Source organism: Acinonyx jubatus, chromosome D2, assembly GCF_027475565.1.
Source record: "Acinonyx jubatus isolate Ajub_Pintada_27869175 chromosome D2, VMU_Ajub_asm_v1.0, whole genome shotgun sequence".
Classification (NCBI taxonomy): Eukaryota; Metazoa; Chordata; class Mammalia; order Carnivora; family Felidae; genus Acinonyx; species Acinonyx jubatus.
The window spans coordinates 7,150,811-7,177,663 of record NC_069393.1 but is presented as its reverse complement, the minus strand read 5'-3'; the positions used below and the strand labels follow the sequence as shown (position 1 = coordinate 7,177,663).

Here is a 26,853-nt window from a genome sequence, read left to right as displayed (position 1 = left end):
GTGATTGAGAGAGAGAAAATGTGGCAGTTAAGTATTTTCTTGGCTCAGCTACTGGCCATGTGACCTTGGGCAGATTTCTGAATTCCATTACTTCCTTCATCTATAAAACTGGGATAATAATAGTACCTACTTCATCAGTGCATTATATTTTACTGTGCATTGTATTGAATGACTATGTATGTATATGTAACATACATAAAATAATATATATACACAATATACATATTAGTACATGTATGAATATATGTATGATATCTATGCATGTGCAACCTACATATTAATACATACGTATGTGTATAATAAATATACGTATTTATTTATAACCGACTCTAATCTAGAGCTGTGTAACTATTAACTGCTACTGTTAATTGCTATCATTTTTCACTCATCAGACATGGCAAATTACCACAAGTCTGTGGACCATTGGTAATAAAAATCGACCACTGTAAACTGCTAATGAAACTCGTTCGATCTAGAACAATCTCTTCATTTTGCAAACAAGATAGAGATTCACTGAAAAAAATATACACTATCTCCAAGTCTGAAACTTTTCAAAATAACTCCACAATAAGAGAATGTGTTTGAAAAGCTGAGGCACTCAGGCAACCTTCCATTATGGTACAAGTAAATTTCTCAGGAGTAGCTGTCATCGGAGACAGGCCGGGAGGGAGGCAGTGAGCAGGTGACAGCTAAAAAGGTGCCAGGGGCACCTGAGTGGCTCAGTCAGTTAAGTGTCGGACTCCGGCTCAGGTCATGATCTCACGGTCCGTGACTTTAAGCCCCACATCGGGCTCTGTGCTGGCAGCTCGGAGCCTAGACCCTACTTCGGACTCTGTGTCTCCCTCTCTCTCTGCCCCTCCCCTGCTGGCACCCTCTTTCTCTCAAAAATAAACAACCATTAGGGGCACCTAGGTGGCTCAGTCGGTTAAGCGTCCGACTTCGGCTCAGGTCATGATCTCACGGTCCGTGAGTTCAAGTCCCGCATAGGGCTCTGTGCTGACCGCTCAGAGCCTGGAGCCTGCTTCGGATTCTGTGTCTCCCTCTCTCTGACCCTCCCCCCGTTCATGCTCTGTCTCTCTGTGTCTCAAAAATAAATAAATGTTAAAAAAAAACTTTTTTTTAAACAAACAACAACAAAAACAACCATTAAAATAATAATAATTGCAAAAAAGTAATAAGAAGGTGGCAAAAGCCAGGACACTCTTCCCATGACCGTGCGCACCACACAGGTGAGGGCAGCATGCAGCAGGAACAGTTCCACAGCAAAACACGTGACTCAACGTGAAGGCCACGAAGCACACCAGCAACCGGAAGGAACTGGGCCGTAACCATCGCTTGGGGGAACATCTTCGGGGCAGGCAATGCCTCTAGCCCTCGATCTTCACACGTTGTTAAGTCTAGGGCAGCAGGACTACCTACCGCCAGGTTTAGAAGGGGCCTGGCATTCTTTTCTCTGTCACAGATTCACGTTTTTAAACCACTGTTAAAGAAGGGATTCTGACGCTCATGGAAACTTAAGCGAACTGAAGCTTAAGCTTAAACAGAGAATTAAAATTTCCTCAGCTGAAGTTTCTAAAGAGAGCAAAACTGAACGACAGAAACCCTTTTCCGAGGCTACGGCTAATACCTTCTGTCAATGGCAAGATGATTATGGAGTGTCCCTTGTGTGAGAAATTAATCAATTCTGAGTGAGAATGTCTGCAGCTCAACCCTGCAGAAAAGGTAAAGGGAATTTGAAAGGAAGGCCTAGGGTATTTGAACCCTTCTTTACCCCAAACCATAGATGTTTCACTTCTCATATTTACAATCTGGGAGCGTAAAATCTCTGAGACACATCTCTAAAAACCTTCAAAGTAAATCAAGCCAAATGGACGAACATATCTTAATTTGGGCCAAAAGGCTGATGTGGCTCTGGGTCTTGTCCCATCTTCATTATTTAACATTAATAATTAATTAATCGCTAATAAAAGGATTTTCCTGGCTCCCCTTCCCATTTGCACTACGTGCAAGGCTAGCTGGGGACACGATGCTGGTGGCAGCCTGGGTGTTCGTGTGAGCTCAGTGCTGACGTGCTCATTTCAGGACAACATGCTGAGGGGCGCTGCATGCCAGGTCCCCAGAATGACCTTGTTAAGCTTTGAGTAGTCAATGAGGTCGGGCCGGTGTCTGTGGATGAGCGCACAGAGTCCAAGGCCGTCTTTCCAGCTGCATGATGGTCAGGAAGAACAGGAACACGTGTTAGTGGAGAAAAAGCAGCAGCAAGGGTCAGCCCGGGGTCAGATGGAGCCCCGAAATTTGGGACGCATGGCCCCTAACGCCCTTCTGTCTGACTTAATGCACCAAAGGCCCCATGTACCTCCCTCCCTACCCAACCCAGTATACTGTAGTCCCTTCCTTGAACACCAGTCTTCTTTCCAGGGGGTTTCTAGGGTCCTCGGTTCTTCTTCATTTATAGCTTCGGGCCCAGGACTCTTCCCCGTCCCGCCAGCCCACTCTGGTTCTGGGCTGGGAGACCCGGCAGTGACGAGAAGGAAGATGCCCCTCTACTGTGTCTTGCTCTCCTCCCGGTTCAGTGCCCTCCATCCTAAACCCCTCCTCCCTCTCCTCCAAGTCTCCCATGTGGATCCAAGTGCCAGGGTCTACCCAATAAACACACATGAGGATGTCTACCCCGAAATGTCCACGACATACTTCTCTCCAAGATTCTTAGTATACTTGAAAAGTCACCATGAGCTCCCAGGTACTCCCATGTCTTTCCCCATAAGGTTCTTTACATGTTTTTAAAAAGGCAAAGACAAGCGAGCACCTGAGGGACTTAGCAAGGAGGGCCTGGGCTTCCATCTGTTTCCCCAGAGACACCTGCGCTAACCGTTCTTCAGACAACCTAGGGCGGTGAGCCTCCCAGCGATGACCAGGGGTTCACTGAGGGCTGGGAGCTGGAGTTCTGTTTCTCCAGGGAAGGAAGGGGAGGCAGGGCAGGAGGGAAGCCCCAGGGGCAACACAGCTGAAGTGCCTGGGCCAATCGTGGGCCCAAGGAGGAAAGCAAGAAGGTCAATGAAAAGCCAGTCTGGAACTGGTTGACTTTTATGCTGGCAGAAGGTCTCAGCCCTTGGTGGCTCTCATGCCCTCCAGACTGCGTGTTACAGGGACAGGAAGTCCTCTTTCCCACCTCTGCCCCTCAAGGCTCGGTGCCTGACACTTGGTAGACACTCTACTGATACTTGTCTCCCCAGAAGAACCTCCCCGATTTTCCCCTGTGGCTCATCCTCACCCTTCATTTCTCTGATTACCCACAGTGGCTGGGGACTCATTTATATTCATAGGTAACCCACGGTATAAAGGGTGACAATACAGACAGCTCGTCTACCCACAGATAGCAATGACAGAAGACCTGCATGAGGTAGAATACTGAAGCACGTGACAAAACCGTGCTCTCGAATGGCATTTAGCTTTCATTTCTCCAGGTTCCTGTCATTTTGCAAATGTGAGTGTTCTACTTCTCTCGAATCCCAGCATACGAAGTTGGCCGATGAAGCGTCTTTCCCCGTCGAACACAGGGAGGCATCGGTGTGCAGACGATCCATTGTGGGAACACGCATTTTGCCTCGGTGGCCTTCTCACCGAGAAGCCCCGCCTTCCACCTCCTCCCAACACCAGGTGAAGGCAACGGTGAGGTGTAGTCCTACACCTCCAAACTGTGAAGCCCCATTCAGGTGCTGCAAGGTATTCACTTACCAATACCAAGCTGTTCTACCAGCGCCTCAAACCTTAATCAGACACCCCCACCCACCCCCAGAGAGATCTTAAGCATTAGAGATTCTATGGCCTCGGTTCCTCTACATACATAAAACATGGCTCAGACAGGAGCAGGAAGACACCAGTATAAGGAACCACTGTCCTCCCTGCCATCTAAGGATCCCAGTAAGAATGTAAGAACCCAGGGCCCTGGCTGCTTACCTGGTGTGGAAGTTCTGAATATTCACATTTCTATAAGGAGCGGTTTTCCTTTGACACCAAAGCAGGAGACCTTCTTTGGCAGAGGTTTCTGTAATGACAGCCAGGAAAAAGTGTCCGCATGGAAATACTACTTAATGCACCCAACTCCCAGTCACTTTCTAAAAGGAGACGTCCTGGGGGGGGTGGGGGGCAACCATCAAACACATCCTCTCTTCCTGTGGTCTCTGTAGAAGGGCGGGAGCCAGAACCCTGTGCCCAAGGACTGCCTTGTGATGACACTTAAGAGACTTGCAGAGGAGGGGCACTTGGGTGGCTCAGTCAGTCAAGCATCTGACTCTTGATTTTTGGCTCAAGTCATGATCTCACGGTTCATGAGTTCGAGCCCTGCGTTGGACTCCATGTTGACAGCGTGGGGTCTGCTTGGGATTCTCTCTCCCTCTCTGCCCCTCCCTCATTCCCTCTCTCAAAATAAATACAATAAACTTTAAACAATAAAAAGAGAGACCTGAAAAGGACAATGCAGGAGCAACTGCAAGTTACGATACCATAAGTATCAAACAACCAGACTTCAGGGATTTGGGCAATTTACCATTTTTAAAGGAAACTTTAAAATCTGTGTGTAGTTTATGACTTCACTAACCTGTCATTCAATTCACTTACCATTTGGAATACTGGGTAAATGGAATTCACCAGAGGCCACAGTGTCTCAGATTTACTCCCTTACCCAGTGATTGTTATAATACTGAAAGGCTTTCATTAGTGCATTTCAGGTTTGGCCACCTGAGTTCTGACCAAGTGGAAATGACACCACCCCCCTGTGGTAGCCATGAAGTTGTGCGGCTCCGATGTCCTGCTGCTGGGAGCACAGGGCAGCTCACAGAGGTCCCAGGTGGCACTCTGAATCCATCCCTCACTCCCCAGCGGCCATACTTCCTCAGCTGCTCCAGCCAAAGACTGAGCGAGGGAGGGACCCCTAGAACTGGGCCATCCTGTGCATGTGGGGCTCCTCTAAGAGCAACTAAGGCATAAGGGCTCCCCGCCAGCCTGTGAACAGACCTAAGGACCACATTGCAGGTAAGACTCTTCTCTCCCAAGCCTTCCCTTCCCTTCTCCAGCATGGGTGTTGGCCAAGCGCACTGGCCATTTCCTGTTCCTCACAGGCATTCCCCTCCACCCACCCCAGCCCCCCAAATCTCCTGCATGTCTGTTCTGGACTGAATGTTTCTATCCCCCTAAAATTCTGATGTTAAAGCACTGAACTTATTTAGATAGGGAGCCTTTGGGAGGCAATTAAGGTTGGATAAGGTCATGAGGGTGGGGCTCCCATGATGGGATTAGCACCCTTATAAGAAGAGATACAGGACATAGCAAGACAGTGGTCATCCACAAGCCAAAATGAAGGTCCTTATCAAAAAGTGACCACAGTGGCACCCTGATCTTGGACTTCTAGCCTCCACAACCATGAGAAAATAAATTTCTGCTGTTCAAGCCACTCAGTCTATGGTGTTTTTGAGCAGACTAAGACAGCATCTAATACCCACGTGGCACTTGCTTCTTGGAGAACCCAAAGTTACGTATATCCAAACAGTTCCTCAAACCCGCTCCTAAAATCTAGGATGCTATCTGTATTTAAGTGTTAACAGTTTAGAAAACCCCTGTAAACACACGGACTCTTGACTAACACTGGAACTTGGCCTCCCATTTCAGTTAGAGTTGAAGTTTATTTTTTTTAATATCAAAGTAAGTATTCCATAATTATTTATTTAAATTATCCGTTCTAGTTCTGACTTCCTTTTGACCTATAACCCAGTTTAAATAAACACACTCCCAAAATTTCATGTGCTATGGAATACCTTGAATGATTCCTGTTCACATCTCTTCTCTAGAAAATTCTTGTTTGGAAAAGCAACTGAAAGTTCTAAGACCTCATTCAAATATTAATTGGTACAGATGCTGTACAGATGCTGGCTGTCATTACAGAAACCTCTGCCAAAGAAGGTCTCCTGCTTTGGTGTCAAAGGAAAACTCCCTATCTAGTGGTCTTGGCCAATAGAACTAATAAGAAAAAGTACGCCAGGAGGAAATAATGTACTGTACATTACAAAGTTTAAATGAAACAGGCTAGCAAGGCAAACAGAGGTAAAGTAGATGAATAAAATCTCACAACTGCTATGGAAATTTAAATTTGCCAGTCACTGGGGCACCTGGGTGGCTCAGTCGGTTAAGTATCCGACTTCAGCTCAGGTCATGATCTCACAGGTCAGAGACTGGAGCCTGCTTTGGATTCTGTGTCTCCGTCTCTCTCGTTGCCCCTCCCCTGCTCATGTGCCGTCTCTCTCTTAAAAACAAACAAACATTAAAAAAGTAAAAGAAAATAAAAATAAATAAAAATAGGGGCACCTGGGTGGCTCAGTCAGTTAAGTGTCTGACTCTTGATTTCAGCTCAGGTCATAATCTCCTAGTTAGATGAAGTCCCACACTGGGCTCTGCACTGAGCATGGAGGCTGCTTGGGACTCTCTCTCTCTCTCTATTCTTCCCCTGCTCACACTCTCTCTTTCTCTCTCAAAATAAGTAAACATTTTTAAAATAGTAAAACCAAAAAATTCATATTTGTTCTTTAAGGTGGGTTTAACTGTTTAAATATGTATATCTGGAAGTACATAAAATTGGTAAAGTTATTACGAGTTGCCGCCTCTTAATAATACAATGAGAACTTTTAAGAAGCATTTTGTTATTTTCGCCGGAATGAAAGAAACGTGCTTGAATAAAAGCACATTTATGGAAGTTTTCAAATTCAGGCTGTTTATTAATTCAAGCTGGATGTCATTTCTGAGCCTGAATTATTGAGATTTTAATACATCATATCTTACTTGGATTTTTAGATGACACAAGTGGGGCTTCAGTGCCAGACGGGAATAATCTAAGTGGGTAAGAAACTCCTTAAGGGTAAATACCATAGGCTTCAGGCCATCTGGTCCAGCAGTAGATAAATTAGTGGTTTTTTAGTGTTTGTTGGTTGATTAGCAACTGACGTCATGTGAAAAACCAGCGTCAACAGGGACTCCATCCTGGGCAGAATTATAAACAACGCCCCCCTCACCATGCAGGTACCTGGTTAGCTGTCAGGTGACAAATGACAGGATGCTGACTGGCTGGACAATTCACACCGCCTTATTTAAATACGTTCTGCGGCTATATGTTTTGTGATGTGAAGCCTAAACAGGCCAAGTTCTAATTTTGAGAATGTCAATTTGACACTTTTCAACAGTGCTGAATTCATCAAAATATTTAGGAGTACAGTGGGCGTCAAAGACTAAAGATTTTCATCTTCGGTGGAACGCCAAGGATTACGATTCTATTATAGTGACAGAACAGTTGTTGGGCCGAAAGATACAATAACAATAGAGATTTTGTTAACAGAAAGACAGAAAGAGGGACAGAAAGACAGAAACAGACAGTGGAAGGAGGAAGGGAGGAAGGGAGGGAAGGAGGGAGGGTGAATGAATGAACTCAGATTGCAACTGTTTTTTTGCACCTGAAAAAAAGTGTTTCAGCTTCAAGTCTTAACAGCACTGCTCTAGTTGTGAACCTACTAGTATAATAAGCAATTAGAAGCTCAAAAAAATGCTCATTTTAAAAAGCGACTTCTGTTCTGAACACGTGCTCATCTTTTCCCCAAATGACTCCACCTCCGTGAATGAAACAGTATTGCTGGGGTCTTTTCCCATACAAATATAAAACCTGTGAAAACCCAACTCCCATATCTTTCCTTAAATCATGTAAATGGCACTTCCAGCTTAAAAGCCCTATTCAAATTTGACTTTATGAACTCAATTTACACAATCACCCCAAGTATCTTATTACCATCAGATCTTCAACCATATCTCTTACCTTCAACTGAAATATCCTGAATAGCAAAGCGAAGGATGATGGTCCAGATCATACCCAGCGTCATTTTCACGTTGCCATCCACAATTTCTTTAGGTGAGAAAACACAACAACAAATTAGTGTCGTGATAACATAACCGGTGCATAAACTTCTCCTAGAACTTGTACGTTTCCCCTAAGCTTTGACTTCCGAGCTATCGGAAACTACATCCATACGCAGAAAGACCAGTTGATGTTTTTGTAAGTGTGGCAGTGTGTCTAGTTATAAATACAGTATTCATAACCAAATGTCTCTAGATTAAATGAATTCTGAGTTAATCATAAGCACAAATCTTGCGAATGCATAATCACCAAAAACAACCCAAGAGTTTCCAAAGTGTAAAGACTAGATGGTCTAGGGTTCTAAGTCATCAGATACACAGAACACAGGCTGTTCTTTAGACCCCGATCCTTCCAGTGGTCCCCAGGTGGCAGGTTCACAGGATTCAGTTGTGTAAACTAAGAAGCAGGGGAGTCTCAGCTCCTACCAAACTCTCCAGGGTTCCCAATATCCCAGAGAATGAAGAGGTCACTTTCCTCCTATTAATTAGTTCTTTTTAAGAGTGACTGGGAAGGTTAAGGTCTTTCTCATGCCGATAATCGGTTTGAAGAAGAGAGCATTATATTTGACTCTCGTCTTTACGGATAACCTCAGAGCCTGGTCTCCCATTCATGCTACCTTTTATTCTCATCTCTAGACACCAGAGCCTACCAGAGAGCCTGACGTGAAGCAGACACAAGCAACAGAAGGGAGGGAGGGAAGAATTCATCCGGCAGCAGGCACACCTGCCCCCCACTGTGAGATCAGCGTGGCAGCCAAGGTTATTCTTCTCACACCTCATTTACCTTCAGCCCCGATGGACACCAGTTTCACGCCTTTGCTGGCTATGTAATCCAACGCTTTGTTGACATTAGCAATTTTGTGGAATCGCATTTTTCCTCGGTCAGGTTTCGGTAGCCTTTCCCCTGTCAGATGAAAAAAGAAGAGCGTAGGCACAGAGAAACTAATTCCTTGACGTGGAACCAAGATGCCAACATTCAGAGTCGGTGCTTCCTTACATGGAAAGCACGGTATCTGACTATTTCTGATGGGTCTCTGGCTTCTGTAAATCACAGTGTAGAGGAACACGGACCAAAAAAACTTTCAAGACCAATGGACTGATGTGGAGCCATATGCTTTTCAGATCTGCCGGGAGACTCCAGTTTGGTCCACATACGAGCCAACTTACAAAGGAGAATGGAGAAAAGCTGGTTGGTATCCTGGGAGCGTCTGGAGCCGCCGACTAGCTATTAGAGGAAGTCAGGAGAGCCTAGTCCAAATCACCGCGGTGGCTGCCAGGGCTGAGACACCTGATTATGAAGATATATGGATCGGGGCAGACTTGCCATCGCCCTCCCAGTCACACTTCTTCAAGGGTGATCCCTCCTCTCATCCAAACTCTAATCCAGCCAACTGAAATTCAGGGCAAAACACAACCCCTCTGGGATTTGAGCTCATGTTTTCCGAGTTAACGCCAACACATACACCGGCTGGCTGCATGAACGACAACATTTGGGAGATGCGCTAGCTGGGCTAAGAGTAGAGAGGGCAGCTTGGTGGGTAGTCACATAAACGTCACTTTTTTTTCTTTTATTTTGTTTTGAGGTGGGTGGTACAAACATGATTTTAATTAGTCAGTTTTAAGCAGAATTTACTCCTTATTCAGGGCAGAAAAAGAAGTCCAGGCAGACTGCTCTTTGGAAAGGTTTTCTTTGCTAATAATACCATGTTCTTGCCCAGCCAGGTTCAAAGGGAATTTCTGATACAGTCATCTCTAACTAGACGCATATCTAGTGCTCACACGCGGACGCACAGGATTCGGGTAGGACGGCTATGCAATATCCAGGACCAACCTGAGATGACTTCCAAAAGCAGCATGAGTTTAAGGCCATTCCTGAAGTCCTCCTCGATGTTCTCAATCTGGGTGCCAGCTTTCCTTAGGTGGGAATTACACCAGGCCGTGAAGGTCTGCAACGAGAACCAGAAACTGCTGGGCACAGACCCATCAGCGGTCAGCCCCCCTCCATGCAGACAACACTTGACATCGTATGCACTCTGGGGAGTCTAAGAGGCTGGAACTCCTCTGGGGAGAATTTGGTGGAAAGAACGACTTGAAAGACTAAAGTCTTTCTAACTAAAGATTTTGTTAGTTTCCCCTTTAGGGACAAAAGAAAATCATTTATTTGATATGCCAGCCTGAGGAATTTGTGCCTTCTGTTTAAAACGGTACCACGTCCAGGGCCGCCAGGGTGGCTCAGCTGGTTAAGCATCCGACTTCAGCTCAGGTCATGATCTCACGATTGGTCAGTTCGAGCCCTGTGTCGGGCTCTGTGCTGACAGCTCAGAGCCTGGAGCCTGCTTCAGATTCTGTGTCTCCCTCTCTCTCTCTCTGCCTCTTCCCTGCTCACTCTGTCTCTTTCTCAAAAATAAACATTAAAAAAACAAGCAAACAAACAGGTACCATGTTCAGGGGCATTGGGGTGGCTCAGGAGGATGAGCATCCGACTCTTAATCTCAGCTCAGATCATGATCTCACATTTTATGGGATCGAACCCTGGGTCTGGCTCTACACTGACAGCATGGAACCTGCCTGGGATTTTCTCTCTCTCTCTCTGCCCCTCTCCCACTTGTGCTCTTTCTCTCAAAATAAATGGACTTTAAAAAAAGGTACCATGTTCACACCTATGCCTTCCGAAAACCTCTTACTTTGTAGGAAATACAGACTACATTAGAGTGTGCTTATTCCCTGCATACAACAAAAATAAGCTTGCTTGCAGAGCGGATGAATAAATAATGTTTCAGGAATGTTCATAATGTCTTACTTTAGAGCAGAGGGTGGGCGGTATTGTGTCACAGAAAGGAGAAGAGAGGAGGGGACCCATAACCACTAATTACCTACATCTAGCTTATCCTGAATGCACAACAATGTTAAGCCAGTAACTAAATTAATTAAACAGATTTGCAGTAGAGTCAGTCATTAAAAATAATGATAACAGTAATAGTAACAATAACTTCCTACTGGCTGGCATATTTCAGGCCCTGAGCTAGACCCTGCATCTCAAAGACCATTAGATACAGCCTAGTCAGGTTAACAAATTACAAAGACAATCTTCGGTGGAAAGATGGACTATATATGAAGTGACATCCAAAGTCATTCTGTTTATTTTTCAAGCCGCATTTAACTTGGCTTCCACTTGTGCACGATTTCCTGCCAAAACCATTTTAGAAGTGCTTCTGGCAGCTGCTGGCTAAGAATGCAAACTGTCCCCTTGTCTCACAACAGCTGTGGGGCTCAAGAACAAAATGCCCGGCACGTTACTCTGTGGGGAGACACGCAGATAGGGTCTGTGTTCTAGATGACAAAATGAATACCTAAAAAATAAACAGCTTTCATGCAACGCCACAAAAAGACACAGTTTCCATAAAAATGATTTTCCTGAGTAATAAAGAAGATTTAAAAACCCGATTGTCACTTTTTTCAACAAATATGTGATGGCATTAAGTTCAAGGGCAAAAATGTAGGCGTCTTCTTGGACTTAGAAGAATTCATTTTACTCGGAGAGCCTACAGTAATAATTAGGTCTCCCAAAACACATCTAAACTTTAGTCAGCTTTAAACAGAAGAACAACTTGAAACCATATACTCTAGATCTATCCCCAGTCGATGGGGCAGCCACTAGCCATGTGTAGCTATTTAAGCGTAAATTAATAAAAATTAAAGGAAATTAAAATTTTAGTTCCTCAGTTGCACAAGCCACTTCTCTTTTCTTTATCTTTTAAAACAGAATTTATTGTCAAGTTAGCTAACATACAGCGTATACAGTGTGCTCTTGGTTACTAATCTTTGACAAAGCAGGAAAGAGTATCCAACAGAAAAAAGACCATCTCTTTAGCAAACGGTGCTGGGAGAACTGGACAGCAACAGGCAGAAGAATGAAACTAGACCACTTTCTTACATCACAGACAAAAATAAACCCAAGATGGATGAAAGACCTAAACGTGAGACAGGAAGCCATCAAAACCCTAGAGGGGAAAACAGGTAACAATCTCTCTGACCTCAGCCACAGCAACTTCTTGCTGGGCACAGCCACTTTTCAAGTGCTCAAAAGCCACATGTGGCTGGTGGCTACTGAGCTGGATGGTGCCCATACGGAACATTTCCAGCATCATGGAAAGCTCTATGGGACAGAGTTACTCTAGATAACCCAACTTTGGTGTTTGAAACTAAGATTGTTACAAAGAGTCCATCATTTATTTATTTCAATATTAGTTTATCTATTTACTTTTTTTTTTACACTTGATTTTAGCCAAAAGGCCGAGAAGCGATTTATTTTTTAGTTTAAGTTTATTTATTTTTGAGAGAGAGAGAGAGAGAGAGAGAGAGAGAGATACAGAGCATGAGTTGGGGGAGGGGCAGAGAGAGAGGGAGACAGAATCCGAAGCAGGCTCAGAGCCTGATGCAGGACGCAAACTCACAAACCATGAGATCATGACTTGAGCCCAAGTCAGACACTTAACCAACTGAGCCACCCTGGCACCCATCTATTTACTTTTTGAATAGGTAATGAAACTTCACGTAGGGGCACCTGGGTGGCTCAGTCGGCCAAGCATCCAACTTTGGCTCAGGTCATGATCTCACGGTTCGTGGGTTCAAGCCCCGCATCTGGCTCTGTGCTGTCTGTGCAGAGCCTGCTTGGTATTTTCCCTCTCCCTCTCCTTCTCTGCCCCTCCCTCACTTGCGTGTGTGCACTCGCTCGCTCTCTTTCAAAATAAATTTAAAAAACTTAAAAAAAATTCAAGTGGTACAAAAGGGTATGAAGTGAAAAGCATCCCTTTCTTCCTACTCCCAACCACCCAGCTTTCTTCCCCAGAGGGAACACACACATTCATTTGTGTATTTCCTCAATGATCTTCGACAGATATAGAGACAGATACACACATCGTTTTTTGTCCCTTTAACACAAATCAGAGTATATGCATTGTTCTCTACCTGGATTTTTTTTTTTTACCCACTTAAAAAATATAACCTAGGGGTCATTCTGCATCAGTACAGATCATTCCTTTTCATGGCTGCATAGTATTCCCCTGTAGTGCATATACCATACTTTATGTAACTAGCTCCCTGTGGATGGACAGTTAAGCTGTTTCCCGACAGTTATCCTTCAGTAAAACACATCCCAGGCCCCATTTTCAGCAAGAAAAACTACTTTAAACATGGTTTTGGTGTTTTGTTTTTTTTTAACTCACAATACTGAGATTAGTCATATATCTAACCTGTTGGGACAGGCACAAGAAAACAGGCCATGATTTTTTTTAATATAATATTTTGTCAAATTGGCTAACATACAGTGTATACAGTGTGCTCTTGGTTTTGGGGGCAGATTCCCATGATTCATTGCTCAATACAGCACCTAGTGCTCCTCCCAGCAAGTGCCCTCCTCAATCCTCATCACCCATTTTCCCCTTTCCCCACACCCCCATCAACCCTCAGTCTGATCTCTGTATTTAAAAGTCTCTTATGGTTTGCCTCCCTCTCTGTTTGACACTATTTTTCCCCTTTCCTTCTCCTATGGTCTTCAGTTAAGTTTCTCAAATTCCACATATGAGTGAAAACATATGACATCTGTCTTTCTCTGACTGACTTACTTCACTTAGCATAATACCCTCCAGTTCCATATCTATGTTGTTGCAAATGGCAGGATTTCATTCTTTCTCATTGCCAAATAGTAGTCCATTGTATCTATAAACCACATCTTCTTTATCCATTCATCCATCAATGGACATTTGGGCTCTCTCCATGATTTGGCTATTGTTGAAAGTGCTGCTATAAACAGTGGGATACATGTGCCCCTATGCATCAGCACTCCTCTATCCTTTGGATAAATTCCTAGTAGTGCTATTGCTGGGTCGTAGGGTAGATCTGTTTTTAATTTTTTGAGGAACCTCCACACTGTTTTCCACAGCGGCTGCACCAGTTTGCATTCCCACCAAGAGTACAAGAGGGTTCCCGTTTCTCCACATCCTTGCCAGCACCTACAGTCTCCTGATTTGTTCATTTTAGCCACTCTGACCAATGTGAGGTGGTATCTCAGTGTGGCTTTGATTTGTATTTTCCTGATGAGGAGTGACATTGAGCATCTTTTCATGTGTCTGTTGTAGGTCATGATTTTTAAAAATTGAATTGACAGGCAAAAAATATCATGACCTAAAATATTTATAGAGTTCTTTTTGTTCAGATTCAACTTAAAATGAGCAACTACTGCTGGTGAAAATTACCTTATCCTGTTACCACATGATTTAAGTCCTTTCATAATAAAAGTATCAGAAACACTCCCGGATAGAACCCCAAAGCTGCTCATGAAATCCGAGCAAGCTTCCTGACCCCGCTATGCAACACTGTGGAGGTCTGTTTGATCCTACCTTTTTATAGGTATACATAACAGGGAAGGTAATTTCCCAGAGGTAATTATTCCTTTGTGCAAATCCAGAGAATGAATCTAATCGAAAAGGTCAATTTATTTAGTTAAGTCTAATGAAGGGTCCCTATCTTTAATGAGCATTCCAAGGAGCCAATAAAGGTGGTAACTAACCAATTGGAATGTGAAGAAAGGACCCCAACAGCTCTGAGATAATAGCTTGCAAAGAGGCCAGTGCACTCTAAAAAGGAATTTTAAGCTTTGTTAGAACATTTAATTTTCATTCTATTTACAGTTTTAATTACCACGGTCTATAGAGACTGTTCTTAATGCATTTCCAATCGTCCTCGGTTTCTTGGAAAAGCCTGCTAATTATGGAGGAGACAGAGCAACAACAGCCAGAGCAAACCCCCATACATCTTACCCGAAGGCTTCTTTGTGGCTTGTCTTGCTGGCTGATAGCAACGCACATCTTTAAAGTCTGTGGGAACTAAATCTTGGAGGACTAGCGTGGAATGAGGGTAGGTCCACACGGTTTTTGAGGCAGGCTCCTTGGGTCAAACCAGACTACCAAGCCAGATGTCCTTTCTTACGAAAAACGATGCTCTATGAACTAGACAGAGTCCAACAAGGAAACAGGCCACAGTCTCCACAGGTCACAGCTCAACCCAGAAACTGCTCCGTCACAGGTGACGTTCTCCAACCTCCTCTCCTGCTTCCTCTACCTCCCTCCTGGAGAACAGCTCATTCCCCACGCCTCTACACCTAGCGATAAGTACCAATGCTTTCTGCAGCTCAAAGACAGGCATGTGAAAAAAAAACTTTCAGGGCCATCCAAAGATAATCAGACAGGAAACCACAGAACCATCTACAGATGTTCCTGACTTACGATGGTCCGACTTCTAATTTTTGACTTCCTATAGGCATAAAAGCCATTCGCATTCGGTAGAAACCATACTTGGAATTTTGGATCTGTAGCTTTTCCCAGGCTTGTGCTATGTAGTAGGGTCCTCTCTTGTGACGCTGGTCAGGGACAGCAGCTCCTTGCCAGCCACAGAACCACGAGGGTAAACAACTGATACACTTACCAACATTCTGCACCCATATACATGGCCCTTCTGTCGCTCACTTTTGGTACGGTATTCAACTACATGACAGTCAACACTCTGTTATAAAACAGGCGTGGTGTTAGAAGCTCTTGCTCAACCGCAGGCTAACAGAAGTGTTCTGAGCACGCTGAAAGTCAGCTGGGCTGAGCTGTGATGTTCAGGAAGTTAGCTGTAGAGAATGCATTTTTGACTTACGGTATTTTCAACTTACAATGGGTTTATCCAAATGTAACCCCATCAGAAGTCAAGGAAGATCCATAGCTCCAGAAAGGAAAGGCTGATGGTATTTGAAGTCCTTACCACCTTCCAAAGAAGCTCACATGAAAACAAAAGGAAAAGGCGGGAAGGCAGTGGAAAGCACTGTCTCGACATGTATATTCCTGAGACAACAGGAGCAAATATCAGCATCTCTTCCCAAAAGAGAAGGAATCACCACCTGTGAGGCACGGCCAGGATGGGCAGTCCTGGGGGCGCAGACTGATCTTCCTGAATACAGGCCTGCCCTGGCCATGACATAAAAACTCTTCAGAAACAGGGTGCAAAGGAGAAGGGCTCAGAGTTGAAGGCTGTGTTCCCATGGCTTGTAGGAGGAGGTTTTCACACAGAAAGCCTGAAGGATATTCAAACTATCAGCAGTCCCTCCTCTGTTATATTCCTAAACGTAATCAAGAGGCACAGAAAACGTTCTTTAACCCCTGAAACATGGTGGCTGAGAACAATATCTGTTGAAGGAGTTTCCCAGGAGTAGCTGTTACCAAGAACTGTCGGTCCCATTCAGTGGTGGGCGAGGCCACTCCTTCTTCATGAAGAATGTACCGGCAAAGCCCCTAGTTTAAGTCCACAAGAACTATAAGACTGACCACTGTCTTTCTCAAAGATGAATTCTATGCCAATCAGCACATTGTGCTAAATGACAAAAAAAGTACTACATGAAATGCTGAGATAAGCCTGTGTTACTGAAGGCTATACATTTGCATTTGGTTTCTTTTTCAATGAATTAAGCCTATAAACACCTATATTGTAGACTTTTCCACAGAGAAAAGGGGAATGTTTTTTAATCAAGATGCATAATAACTACAGTTATTGACATAACACAAGTTCATATCTCTACCTGGAAGAGATTATTACCCAGATAAGGACCAAAAAAAAAAAAAAATCCACCTTGAGTCTGACACGGTTGTCTGCATAGCAGTCTATTTCATGCTATCAGTTAATTATTAATTCTTTCAGCAATTTGTTCTAGGTGTGGCCTGCCTCCTGTAAGACTAACTGTTCAATTTACTAAATAAAAATATGGCAAGACAACACCTATACATTTCCTTCACGCTTGTTAAACTAGCTTTAACTGATGATAATGCCATAAAATACTCATTTCAGATCACATTTCCTGAAACGGGCACTCAGAAAAGCTTACGGGATTTTTCTGAATGAAACAGAACAGGGCCCGCTGAGGGCTGGGACATTTGGGCAGAGGCCCACTGCATGAGGCTCAGGGGGTAGAAAGGTCTTAGCTTTCAAGACCACCAATTATGAAACAGTACTGTTGTCAGATCCAAATCAGTTTGGGGCATTGTCAGAGCGCTCTGTGACTTTGAGATTGCCGATAGCTTGCTTTCCCCAGCCAGTGGAGACACCGGGAGGCTCGCCGTGTCCATCCTGGCCCGCATCCTGTGGGGTGGGATGAATTGGCCCCAGGTAAGCGGGGACAGTGGGCCCCAGGAGAGGCGGAGGTCAAGCCCGGCCCAGCCTGCAGTCATGGCTCAGAACTCAGATTCTATTTCTGACTCTGACTCCATGTAACTGTTTGTCCTTCATGCCCTGACACTTTCCCAGCTACAAAAACACGGGATAATTGTCACAATCAACTCTATGAAATTGTTGAAAAAGTTATCAGGAGGAGAAGAACTGTGAAAGCCGGTTAGCCAGCGTTACCTACTGCACTGGTTCTGAACACACTCTCATGTACACCTACCGGAAACCACTCTGTGGTTTAAGTTGATTTTTCTAAAAATGCTCCATTTATTTTTCTATTTACAATAATCACTTTAATGGTGTGTTCTTTTCCACTCCATAGACTCCCAATTTGCCAAGATTTCTTCTAATCACTTTTGTGTGTGTGTGTGTGTGTGTGTGTGTGTGTGTGTGTGTGTTTTAATATTTGAAAAGTAAGGGGTGGGGAGCATCTAGAAAGCTGCACAGATTTATAAAATCTCCGGTTAATGCAGGAGAGGAGGTCAGAGCTGTTCCTCTGGAGTAAACGTGATTTCAGCTTTAGTGTTTAAAAAGGAGACAGTACCCTCACAAAGAGCAGGGAGCCCACTGACAGAGAGGGCAGAAATTCCTGCCCCTTGTGGCTTGCAGAGGCAGAACGTTCTGGTTCACCACAAAGCTTCACCGTCCCCTCAGCCGAGAGAGAGATTCCAGTCCACACACCACGTGAGGACATGTGCTTGGTGATCCATACGATGGGCCACTCCAGAATCACACCAGAAATCAGCAACATAGCCTTACATTTAAATATTCAGACACATAACCATCTTGGAAAACATTGAAGGAAGTGCTGTGGACCCAGAAGTCACTCACAATATTGACTGGTCAGCATAATCATCTGATCTTGAAAAAAATCCCAAACCTTCAAGGTTGCCACACATCATACTCACACAACATTACAAAAAAATGTAACCAGAGAAAGAAGTATGTAAGCATTAAAGGGTGACTTGTAAGGATCCTGCCTGTGCTACAACCAATTGCAAGACGGAGCCCTAATGTTAACCAGGGACCTAAGCACACAGTGGGCAGTCCTCGGCTTAGAGCTACAAGATCCTGCTAGATAACACAGCGTGCAACAGCTCAGGTCAGCAGTCGCTGAAGAACAGCAGCCCTAAAATCTGAAGCCTAGCTCTGTGACCGGCTCAGCATCTGGTGTGGGCAAGTCGGCTCCTCTCTCCTGGGGCTTGTTTCTTCCCCTAAGGAATGCACCGTTGACCTAATTCAACGAGTTGACTGTGATGCGTGATGAATTAAAGAGAACGCAAAATATGTCACAAATGTAGAAACACAAAAGAACAGCACTCAGTGATGGCAATAATTCAGAGAGAGCTGAGGTGCTTTGGGGTTTAATTTAAAAGGGAATTAAACCATTGCATAGAAAAACAGACAGCCTACAGTCACGATCTCAGTCTACTTGAGCATAAGAGATATTCCACCTCCAATAACTAAGCATAAACAAGCTGTTGCTTAGCACAGTTCATAAACTGTTGCAGTAATACAGACGGAAAAGGGAGGCGAGAAGGTCTGGGATCCAAGAAGCCGGAAAGATGCCAGGTCTTCATCTTTTCCGGATTTTCCACAAGTACTCACACCACTGGTCAGAGAACAAAGAATATCGTTAGCATCTCTTCACTTCCTCAAGGCACAAGGTGTTCAGAACATTAATTCTCGCTGATAGCAGGAAAAAATATTATGCCTGTGTAATTTTTTTTTAATGTATTCCCAAGAGACAATTAATATAAAGGGCTACATTTGCATCAGGACTTGGTTCCAAATACACTAAGTATAAAGAGCCTTAAAATTTAAGTCTCGTAAGGGGCAACTGGGTGGCTCAGTTGGTGGAGCGTCCGACTTTGGCTCAGGTCACAATCTCACTGTTCACGAGTCAAGCCCCACGTCGGGCTCTGTGCTGACAGCTCGGACCTGGAGGCTGTTTCGGATTCTGTGTCTCCCTCTCTCCCTGCCTCTGCCTGCTCCTCTCTCAAAAGTAAATAAACATTTAAAAAGTTTTTAAAAATTAACTCTTATAAAAAGGCAAATCCTTGACATAAAGATGAGTCACTTTCCCTCTAAAAAAAAAAAAAAGGCAAATCCCATTTCAACCCATTGCAAATGGCAGACACACACTGATTTCTCAGACTTTCATATGCCTGCAAGCCTACACCAAAACGACCACAGTAATCCTGTCTTACTCACCTCTGTATCACCCACAGAACCCAACACCCAGCAGGCATACCTGGAGTCACACAGAGAGGACTAGCACTTATTTGAATTTTCAACACTTGAAATGGTGACAATTCCAGTCATAAATAAGCTAGAAGCTCAACAGTACCAAACACTGCTTTTTTTTTTAATGTTTATTTATTTTGAGAGAGAGAAAGAGCAAGCAGGGGAGGGGCAGAGAGAGAAAGGGAGAGAGAATCCCAAGAAGGTTCTGTGCCTGACTCAGGGCTGGAACTCACCAACCATAAGATCATGACCTGAGCTGATATCAAGAGTCAGGCGCTTAACCGACTGAGCCACCCAGGTGCCCCCAAAGTACTGTTTTTAACTTGAATCCCAGGGATACTCAGAAATACAAATTTAATTACTCAAAGACAAAGTAAGTGGGGAAAAAAGAAGAAGTCTTTTTCCACTGATGATTCACTGCCCACCCCCCTCCAAGTTCTGTCAGCAAGCAGCGTTCGGGGGTCTCTTCTACCCAAAGTTAGGATGTCTGAAAATCTCAAATTGGGGGGTAGGGTAGCCTACGAACAACTCAAGGGGGGCTGTCACTATCAGAGTCCTTTAAGGACCTGGTGGGAAAGCAGAAAAAATACTGTCAGAAATACCTGACGTGGGACACCACGTAAAAAAAATAGTTACAAACAGAGAGGGAGGGAGGCAAACCGTAAGAGACTCTTTAAATACAGAGATCAGACTGAGGGTTGATGGGGGGTTGGGGGAGAGGGGAAAATGGGGGATGGGCATTGAGGGGGGCACTTGTTGGGAGGAGCACTGGGTGTCGTATGTAAGTGATGAATCAAGGGAATCTACCCCCAAAACCAAGGGCAACTGTATACACTGTATGTTAGCCAACTGGACAATAAATTATATTAAAAAAATTAAAATAAAATAAAATGCTGGTGTAAGTGATACACTTATAAGCGGGGGTCTTTGCTCTGTGCTCCTGACAGGTGGCTGGAACATACTAGCACTCAGTATTTGCTCAATAGGATTTCATTTGCCAGACTTTCTGGGACAGTTAGTAAAGATGAAAGCAGTCAGATTTTTTTTTTTTTTTTTTTTACTGAAAAAATAAAAAAGACTGAGGAGTTTAAAATCTGTTATCTGTTCAAGTTCCAGGTTTTTAAAAAATTATCGTGTCAAACTTCATTACGGAATCCTTAAATGTTAAAAGAGACTCTGTAACCTTGCCAAAAAAGAAGGAAAAAAAAAAAAAAACCCTTGTAAAAAATAAAAGACAACCTCATGGCTGAGGGTATCCGAAAATAGAATCAAGCTAATGGATGATCCTTTAAGTGGGTAGGTTAAAGATGGCTCTCCCAGCACTTGGAAAGATAGTTCCACCCAGGTCTGGTTTTCATCAGAAATTCTGAACCGTGAATTTTGGGCTTCAGTCACCAGCCTCCTAAGACTGACTTCCAGTTAGGTCCTGGGCTGTTCAGAATACAGAAAGGTTCTGTAAAGCCCTAAGGCTGCTAACAGGAAAAAAAAAAAAAAAATGGTTTTTAGGTTCTTTCACAAAGCCAAATCTAGCCCAGACTGATTCCGGCTTGAGGAATGGCCTCTCCAGTATGTGGACTCTCCTCCACAACTTCCAGAAAAGGACGGGACAGATTAAAGTTACGAATTTGGAAAGGGGTAAGGACAACTAATAAGGCTACTTTGTATCGGGAAAAGTCTAGGCTTCAATAGGAAACTCGTGCCTTGTCTACAGCACCCCTCCTATGCTATTGTCCAACTCCTAAATCATAGATAAAGGAGAGCAATCAAATAATTCTTGCCTATAGACAAGAAAGGCCTTCTGTTCTGTACAGGGACCATCCTCCTTCCTCCCCTAGAAAAACGTCTTCTGCCCTGTGGACGTTCATCTCGCTATTCCTAACCTATAAATGTGCCTCTTCTTTGGATTTTCTCTTGAACTGCTCGTTAGCTCCTCTTCATTGTTCTTTAATGAGTTAAACGACATCTTTAACATGCATTCACTTCTATGTTTGTGTGAGAGTCACGCTTTTTACCTTTATTTAAGAATTGTCTTTTCACACTTCAGGCTTTAGGGTCCATTTTCTAAAGACAGGTCAACCCTCAAACACGCTAAAATATTCGTTATTCCGATCAAAATGTTATTGATTTCAGTGAAGACAAGAATGATCTGCGGAATCGAAGTCTATCATTTGCTGATCTTAAGTGACGGTATGCTTCCCTTGTCCTGTGAAAATGACAACTGTCCTAAGTCTCAGCTTACTGGATTCCTTTTCCATGTCAAAGCCTCCATTTAAAGTCTAATACGTGTCCCCATGTTCCCTCTCATACGAATCACCATAAATAATACTAAATTTGGGTTGAATTATTTAGCACGTTTCCCTGTTTCATAAAGATCTTACATTTATCTAGAAGCTAAAGTATTTCCATCTGTTAATTTCCTCCCTGCTCAAGAAAATTTCCCACAAACATTTTATCACCACTTACAGGAGTCTTTATTACTCATGCTCTTGATTTTCATTTCTCAGCTACAGTTACTCATCTCTACATTCCTATTATCGGCAAAGTACGTAAAGTAACAAGCAAGAACATCAGACACGTCTCTGCTCCGATTCTCCGTGTTTTGAAACAAAAAAAAAATTGTTTTGAATTTTCTGGAAACAAAATTTTTATATAAAAATTTATAAAACTTATTTTTAAAACCTTTTATTTAAAAAAAGTCCTAGCTCTTCTAAAGGACCGTTAGTAAATGATCTTGGTGAAACTCCCCCGTTTTAACTGTTGAATGGAAAAAGGCAGAGGTTAGAAATACGCAGATTCTACCCAAACTATTCTAGGGCTGGAAGCATGTGTTAAACTAATCAGATCAAGTATCTTCAATATCAGAGTCTCAGTCATTCTTGCTCTAAAAGGTTGTTTTTTGGTTTTTTTTGTGTTTTTTTGTTTTTTAAATAAAGGAGGTGGGGGTAAGTTCAAAGAACCACATGAAAGCTCTCAGGTGCCTGGTCAGCCAAGACAGAGCAATCCCCGGGCCAGGAGCCTGACTTAGCCACTGGCTGGGAGTTCTCTGGGGTCACATCTGCCTCCCCCAAGCTGGCATGAGCTATGTGGAGAATTCCTTTGAGGACTTTCTGGTAAGCAAGCATCTACAGCTCCCAACAAACAGCCTTACATATGATTGATCCTGAGCTATGCTTCCCAAAATAACTTGTTCCCTTGCAGCCTGGGTAATTATGTGCAAGATGTGGCTCAGTGACAGGGCAAACCCAACTGTTGCTTGGTTTTAGGCAACAGCAACATTTATTATACTTTTATTATTCTGTTCCTGAGGATGAATGCAAGGCTTTTCTTTAGAAAAGCAAACTGATGTTTCCCTCCTCAGCCCATCCCGGGAACTGAAGAAACAGTTCACCATAATGTTACTACTTTCAGGGACCCAAATAAATGGCTGCCTCATAAGGGATTAAAGCGCTCATTTAGAACGAAACAGCTCTCCATAAGACACCACATGCTCTGCATTGGTGTTTGGGGCCAGAGCGCAATCCTAAACCAGAAACAGTCCCCATCAGGTACGTCTACAGGACTCCTCTCCACACGGGGAAACCTCTGGTTAGCAGAAGGGGTAAAAACAGGGGAGCTGGCCATTTCCAAAGTTCCTGCTCACTCCGTCCTGAGGGAACCAGGCTCCGATTTCCTCCTTCAAAAAGTTCTTGCCTAGGGCTCATGCTGAGTGGACAGCGTTCACAAAAATATACGATTAAGCCTCCATATCATGAGCCATTTCAGACAATTACATACTATGATACAAAATTCATAAACATATGCTTCCATACTATAGCATAAAGTGTTCTAGTAGACGATATGGCAAAATGTTAACACCAGTTTTCTCTAGATTGTGACTTTTAAAAATTTCTTATCCATATTTTCTGTAGGGAACGTGTATGACTTATGCAGAAATGTATCTTAAAAAAGTAACTCGGGGAAGTATATACAACGTGTTAGCCTAGATTCTTTGGTCTTCATCCTGGTTATCTGTAATTACGTTAAGCTAGCTTTACTTCATTAATCCTCCAGATTTCTCCCTGAAAAAGAAAAACTAAATTGCATATAATTAAGCAACCCCAGATTTCTGAAGTTAACCAATGGAGGGCTCCTCCAGGATTTTTTTTTTTTTAAGTTTCACATTAAAATCCCTATTTCGACATCACATTTCAAAACCCTAATGGAGAAGGTACGCGCTGTCCAAGTTCTAGGATCGCAGAACAGAAATCCTTTGGAGTCCATAATATCCAGTTACCCAGATGCCAGTCACAGCAATACAACCCACTGTCACACACCAGGTATTTCTGACAGGATTTTTCCGGCCTCCTTACCAAGTCCTTAAAGGACTCCACCAGTGACAGCCCCACCTGTGTCTGATTATAGAAACACGGGGAATTTTTACAGGAAGCATGATTTTATCACACAGTAAATGTACTTATTATCATTGCTGCACTCCCAGAGTTTACATATATATATATATATATATATACATATATATATATGTTTTCAAATATAAACATAAATATATAAAAATTAAATTGTCTGAAGAACAAAGCTAGATAGAATTTGACTTTGGTGACCGCGCTACCTATTTAAATAATGTGTGACCCTTCGTTTTTCAGACTCACAAAATAAGCATTCTTAAAACACAGCACATATTAATATCAAACTGTCTGAAGTGTGAATCTACACAGTATTGATGAAACCATAAAGATAACATATCAAATACCAAAAGCACACGGTGGCATGCATTTCAGAGGGGAGCCTGACCCACCGTGGGGGGTCAGTGGCCCCGTGTCCCTCCACACACAGGGCTCCACCCCCATGGCTCTCTGCAAGGCTTGGCCTTCTAAAAGATACATGAATTAAAAGATTTGGAAATTACTAGACTCTGGTATTTAAATCTGTTCAAAACGTAAGAAATCTCACTTCGCCAATATCTGCATTTTTTAAAGTTCAGAAATAGGCCCGTATTTTGAGAAAAGGCATTGCTATCCTATATATACATTACTTGGGTCTCAACGTTATTTTAATGCTCTGAGGTTGCTACGTGTATGTCCTCGGAACACAGGGACCTCAGAGTTTGCGTCTAGCCTGGACCACTTCTGAGAGTCCGAGGAAACGTGGTTATTGCTACAGCCCCCAGTGGGACCTTTCTGGGCAGACTTGGATGTGGGCTTCCTACCTCTTACTCCACCTTTTCGTCAAATCCCTTCATGAAGAACAGAGGCTCTAAGAAATGAACACCACGTCATACACCTTAAATTTATACAATGTTGTTATGTTTTTTTAAATTGTACTGTACTTATGTTAATTTTATTTTTTATTTTTTTTAATTTACATCCAAATTAGTTAGCATACAGTGCAACAATTTCAGGAGTAGATTCCTTAGTGCCCCTTACCCATTTAGCCCATCCCCCTCCAGTAACCCTCAGTTTGTTCTCCATATTTATAGGAGTCTCTTCTGTTTTGTCCCCCTGCCTGTTTTTATATTATTTTTGCCTCCCTTCCCTTATGTTCATCTGTTTTCTCTTAAAGTCCTCATATGAGTGAAGTCATATGATTTTTGTCTTTCTCTGACTGACTAATTTCACTTAGCATAATACCCTCCAGTTCCACCCACGTAGTTGCAAATGGCAAGATTTCGTTCTTTTTGACTGCCGAGTAATACTCCATTGTATATATATACCACATCTTCTTTATCCATTCATCCATCGATGGACATTTGGGCTCCTTCCATACCTTGGCTATTGTTGATAGTGCTGCTATAAACATGGGGGTGCATGTGTCCCTTCGAAACAGCACACCTTTATCCCTTGGATAAATACCTAGTAGTGCAATTGTTGGGTCATAGGGTAGTTCTATTTTTAATTTTTTGAGGAACCTCCATACTGTTTTCCAGAGTGGCTGCACCAGCTTGCATTCCCATGTTATGTTAATTATATCTCAGTAAAGCTGGGGGGGGGGTATAAAATAAATAAAAGTGAGTTTTTGCACAGAGTGAGGTAGCCTGGGACTTGGCATGCATGCAGCCACCCCCCCCCCCCATCACTTCCAGGACTCCCCTAGATATGCACACATGTAAGCAGGCAAGGGCCTGATCTAGGTCTAAATAAAATCCCCGGAAGCAGTCTTGGCAAGACTGCCCCTAAAAATAACCTTTCCCCAAGAACCCTTTAAATGTCTCTTCTCTCCTTCCTCCGGCTGTACTCTGGGGGTGGTGGAGGAAATAAAGACACAGATGTATCAAATTCAGCATCCTCAGACATCTTCCCCACCTCCTGTCTCTGATCCAAGCTCACCGTCCAACGCGGTAAAAGCAGAGGTCATACGAACTAAGAGGGAACTAGACCAATAACCCTGAAAGAGGTTATAGGGTCACTTTATCAGATCAGTTTGCAGCAGGAGGCGAGAGAGACTCCTTAGACACAGCACACACCCTATCAGTACAGACACACGGGCACAAACTCGTAGCAGTGAACCATTCACATTTACAGGATGCTAAGAGGCTTTGCTTCTGCCCAAAACGCCTCACACCATGCCAGCCTCTCCTCTTATCAGCCTGAAATCTATGCTGAGGGTTCTTCCTGGAATTAGACAACGGGATTATCATCCTAGAAAGGTTACCTTTAAAATGCAGGTGATGTCTGGAAAGGCAGGTCTTGGGAATCTTTCATTTAAAGGAAGAAGGTGAGGGGCGCCTGGGTGGCACAGTCGGTTAAGTGTCCAACTGGGTTTCGGCTCAGGCCATGATCTCACAGTTCATGGGTTCAAACCCCACATCAGTCTCCATGCTGAAAAGTGCGAAGCCTGCTTGGGATTCTCTGTCTTCCTCTCTCTCTGCCCCGCTCCCCCTCACTCTCCCTGTCCCTCAAAATAAATAAATAAACTTAAAAAAAAAAAGATTAAAGGGAGCAGGTGACAAATGGCCTCCTTCGAAGTTCTGCTTTGTGCTGACATCCTTCAAAAATTTTTTACGGAATAAAACACTTGTTGAACATAAAAACTGTTTCCCTTTTAGAGGTGGACATCCCTGGTAACCATTTCACAATGTATGCACATATCAAAACATCCTGTACACTTTAAGTGTCTATAATTTTTATCTGTCAATCAATTACACCTCCATAAAGCTGGGGAGAAAAAGAATCAGACATCCCCAATCCACGAAACAGGTTTTCCTTGGCCAGTTGGGTTCAGAAGGATTCACTATATTCTGCATTCTCCCTGCTTTTGTATATGTTTGAAACTTTCCATAATGTGAAGTTAAAGAAAGGCAGAATTCTTTTAATTTTTTTTAAATTAATCTTTTTTTTTTTTTTTTTTTGAGAGAGAGAGAGAGAGAGAACAAGCCGGGAAGGGGCAAAGAGAGGAGAGAATCCCAAGCAG

The 26,853-nt window shown here is 43.3% G+C and overlaps 1 protein-coding gene across 3 annotated transcripts in view; it reads right to left on the bottom strand.

Annotated features, from left to right (window-relative positions):
• The window catches only part of ACTN2 (actinin alpha 2), a 72,630-nt gene that overhangs the window by 33,909 nt on the left and 11,868 nt on the right, over window positions 1–26,853 (bottom strand). For all 3 annotated transcript variants that reach the window (XM_053207420.1, XM_027046951.2, XM_027046950.2), the window contains exons 2-6: window positions 9,779–9,893; window positions 8,732–8,851; window positions 7,850–7,936; window positions 3,958–4,045; window positions 2,127–2,205 (exon numbers count right to left, since the gene is read on the bottom strand). In XM_053207420.1, coding sequence (XP_053063395.1) covers window positions 2,127–2,205; window positions 3,958–4,045; window positions 7,850–7,936; window positions 8,732–8,851; window positions 9,779–9,893 — 489 coding nt within the window. The remainder of the gene's footprint in view (window positions 1–2,126; window positions 2,206–3,957; window positions 4,046–7,849; window positions 7,937–8,731; window positions 8,852–9,778; window positions 9,894–26,853) is intronic.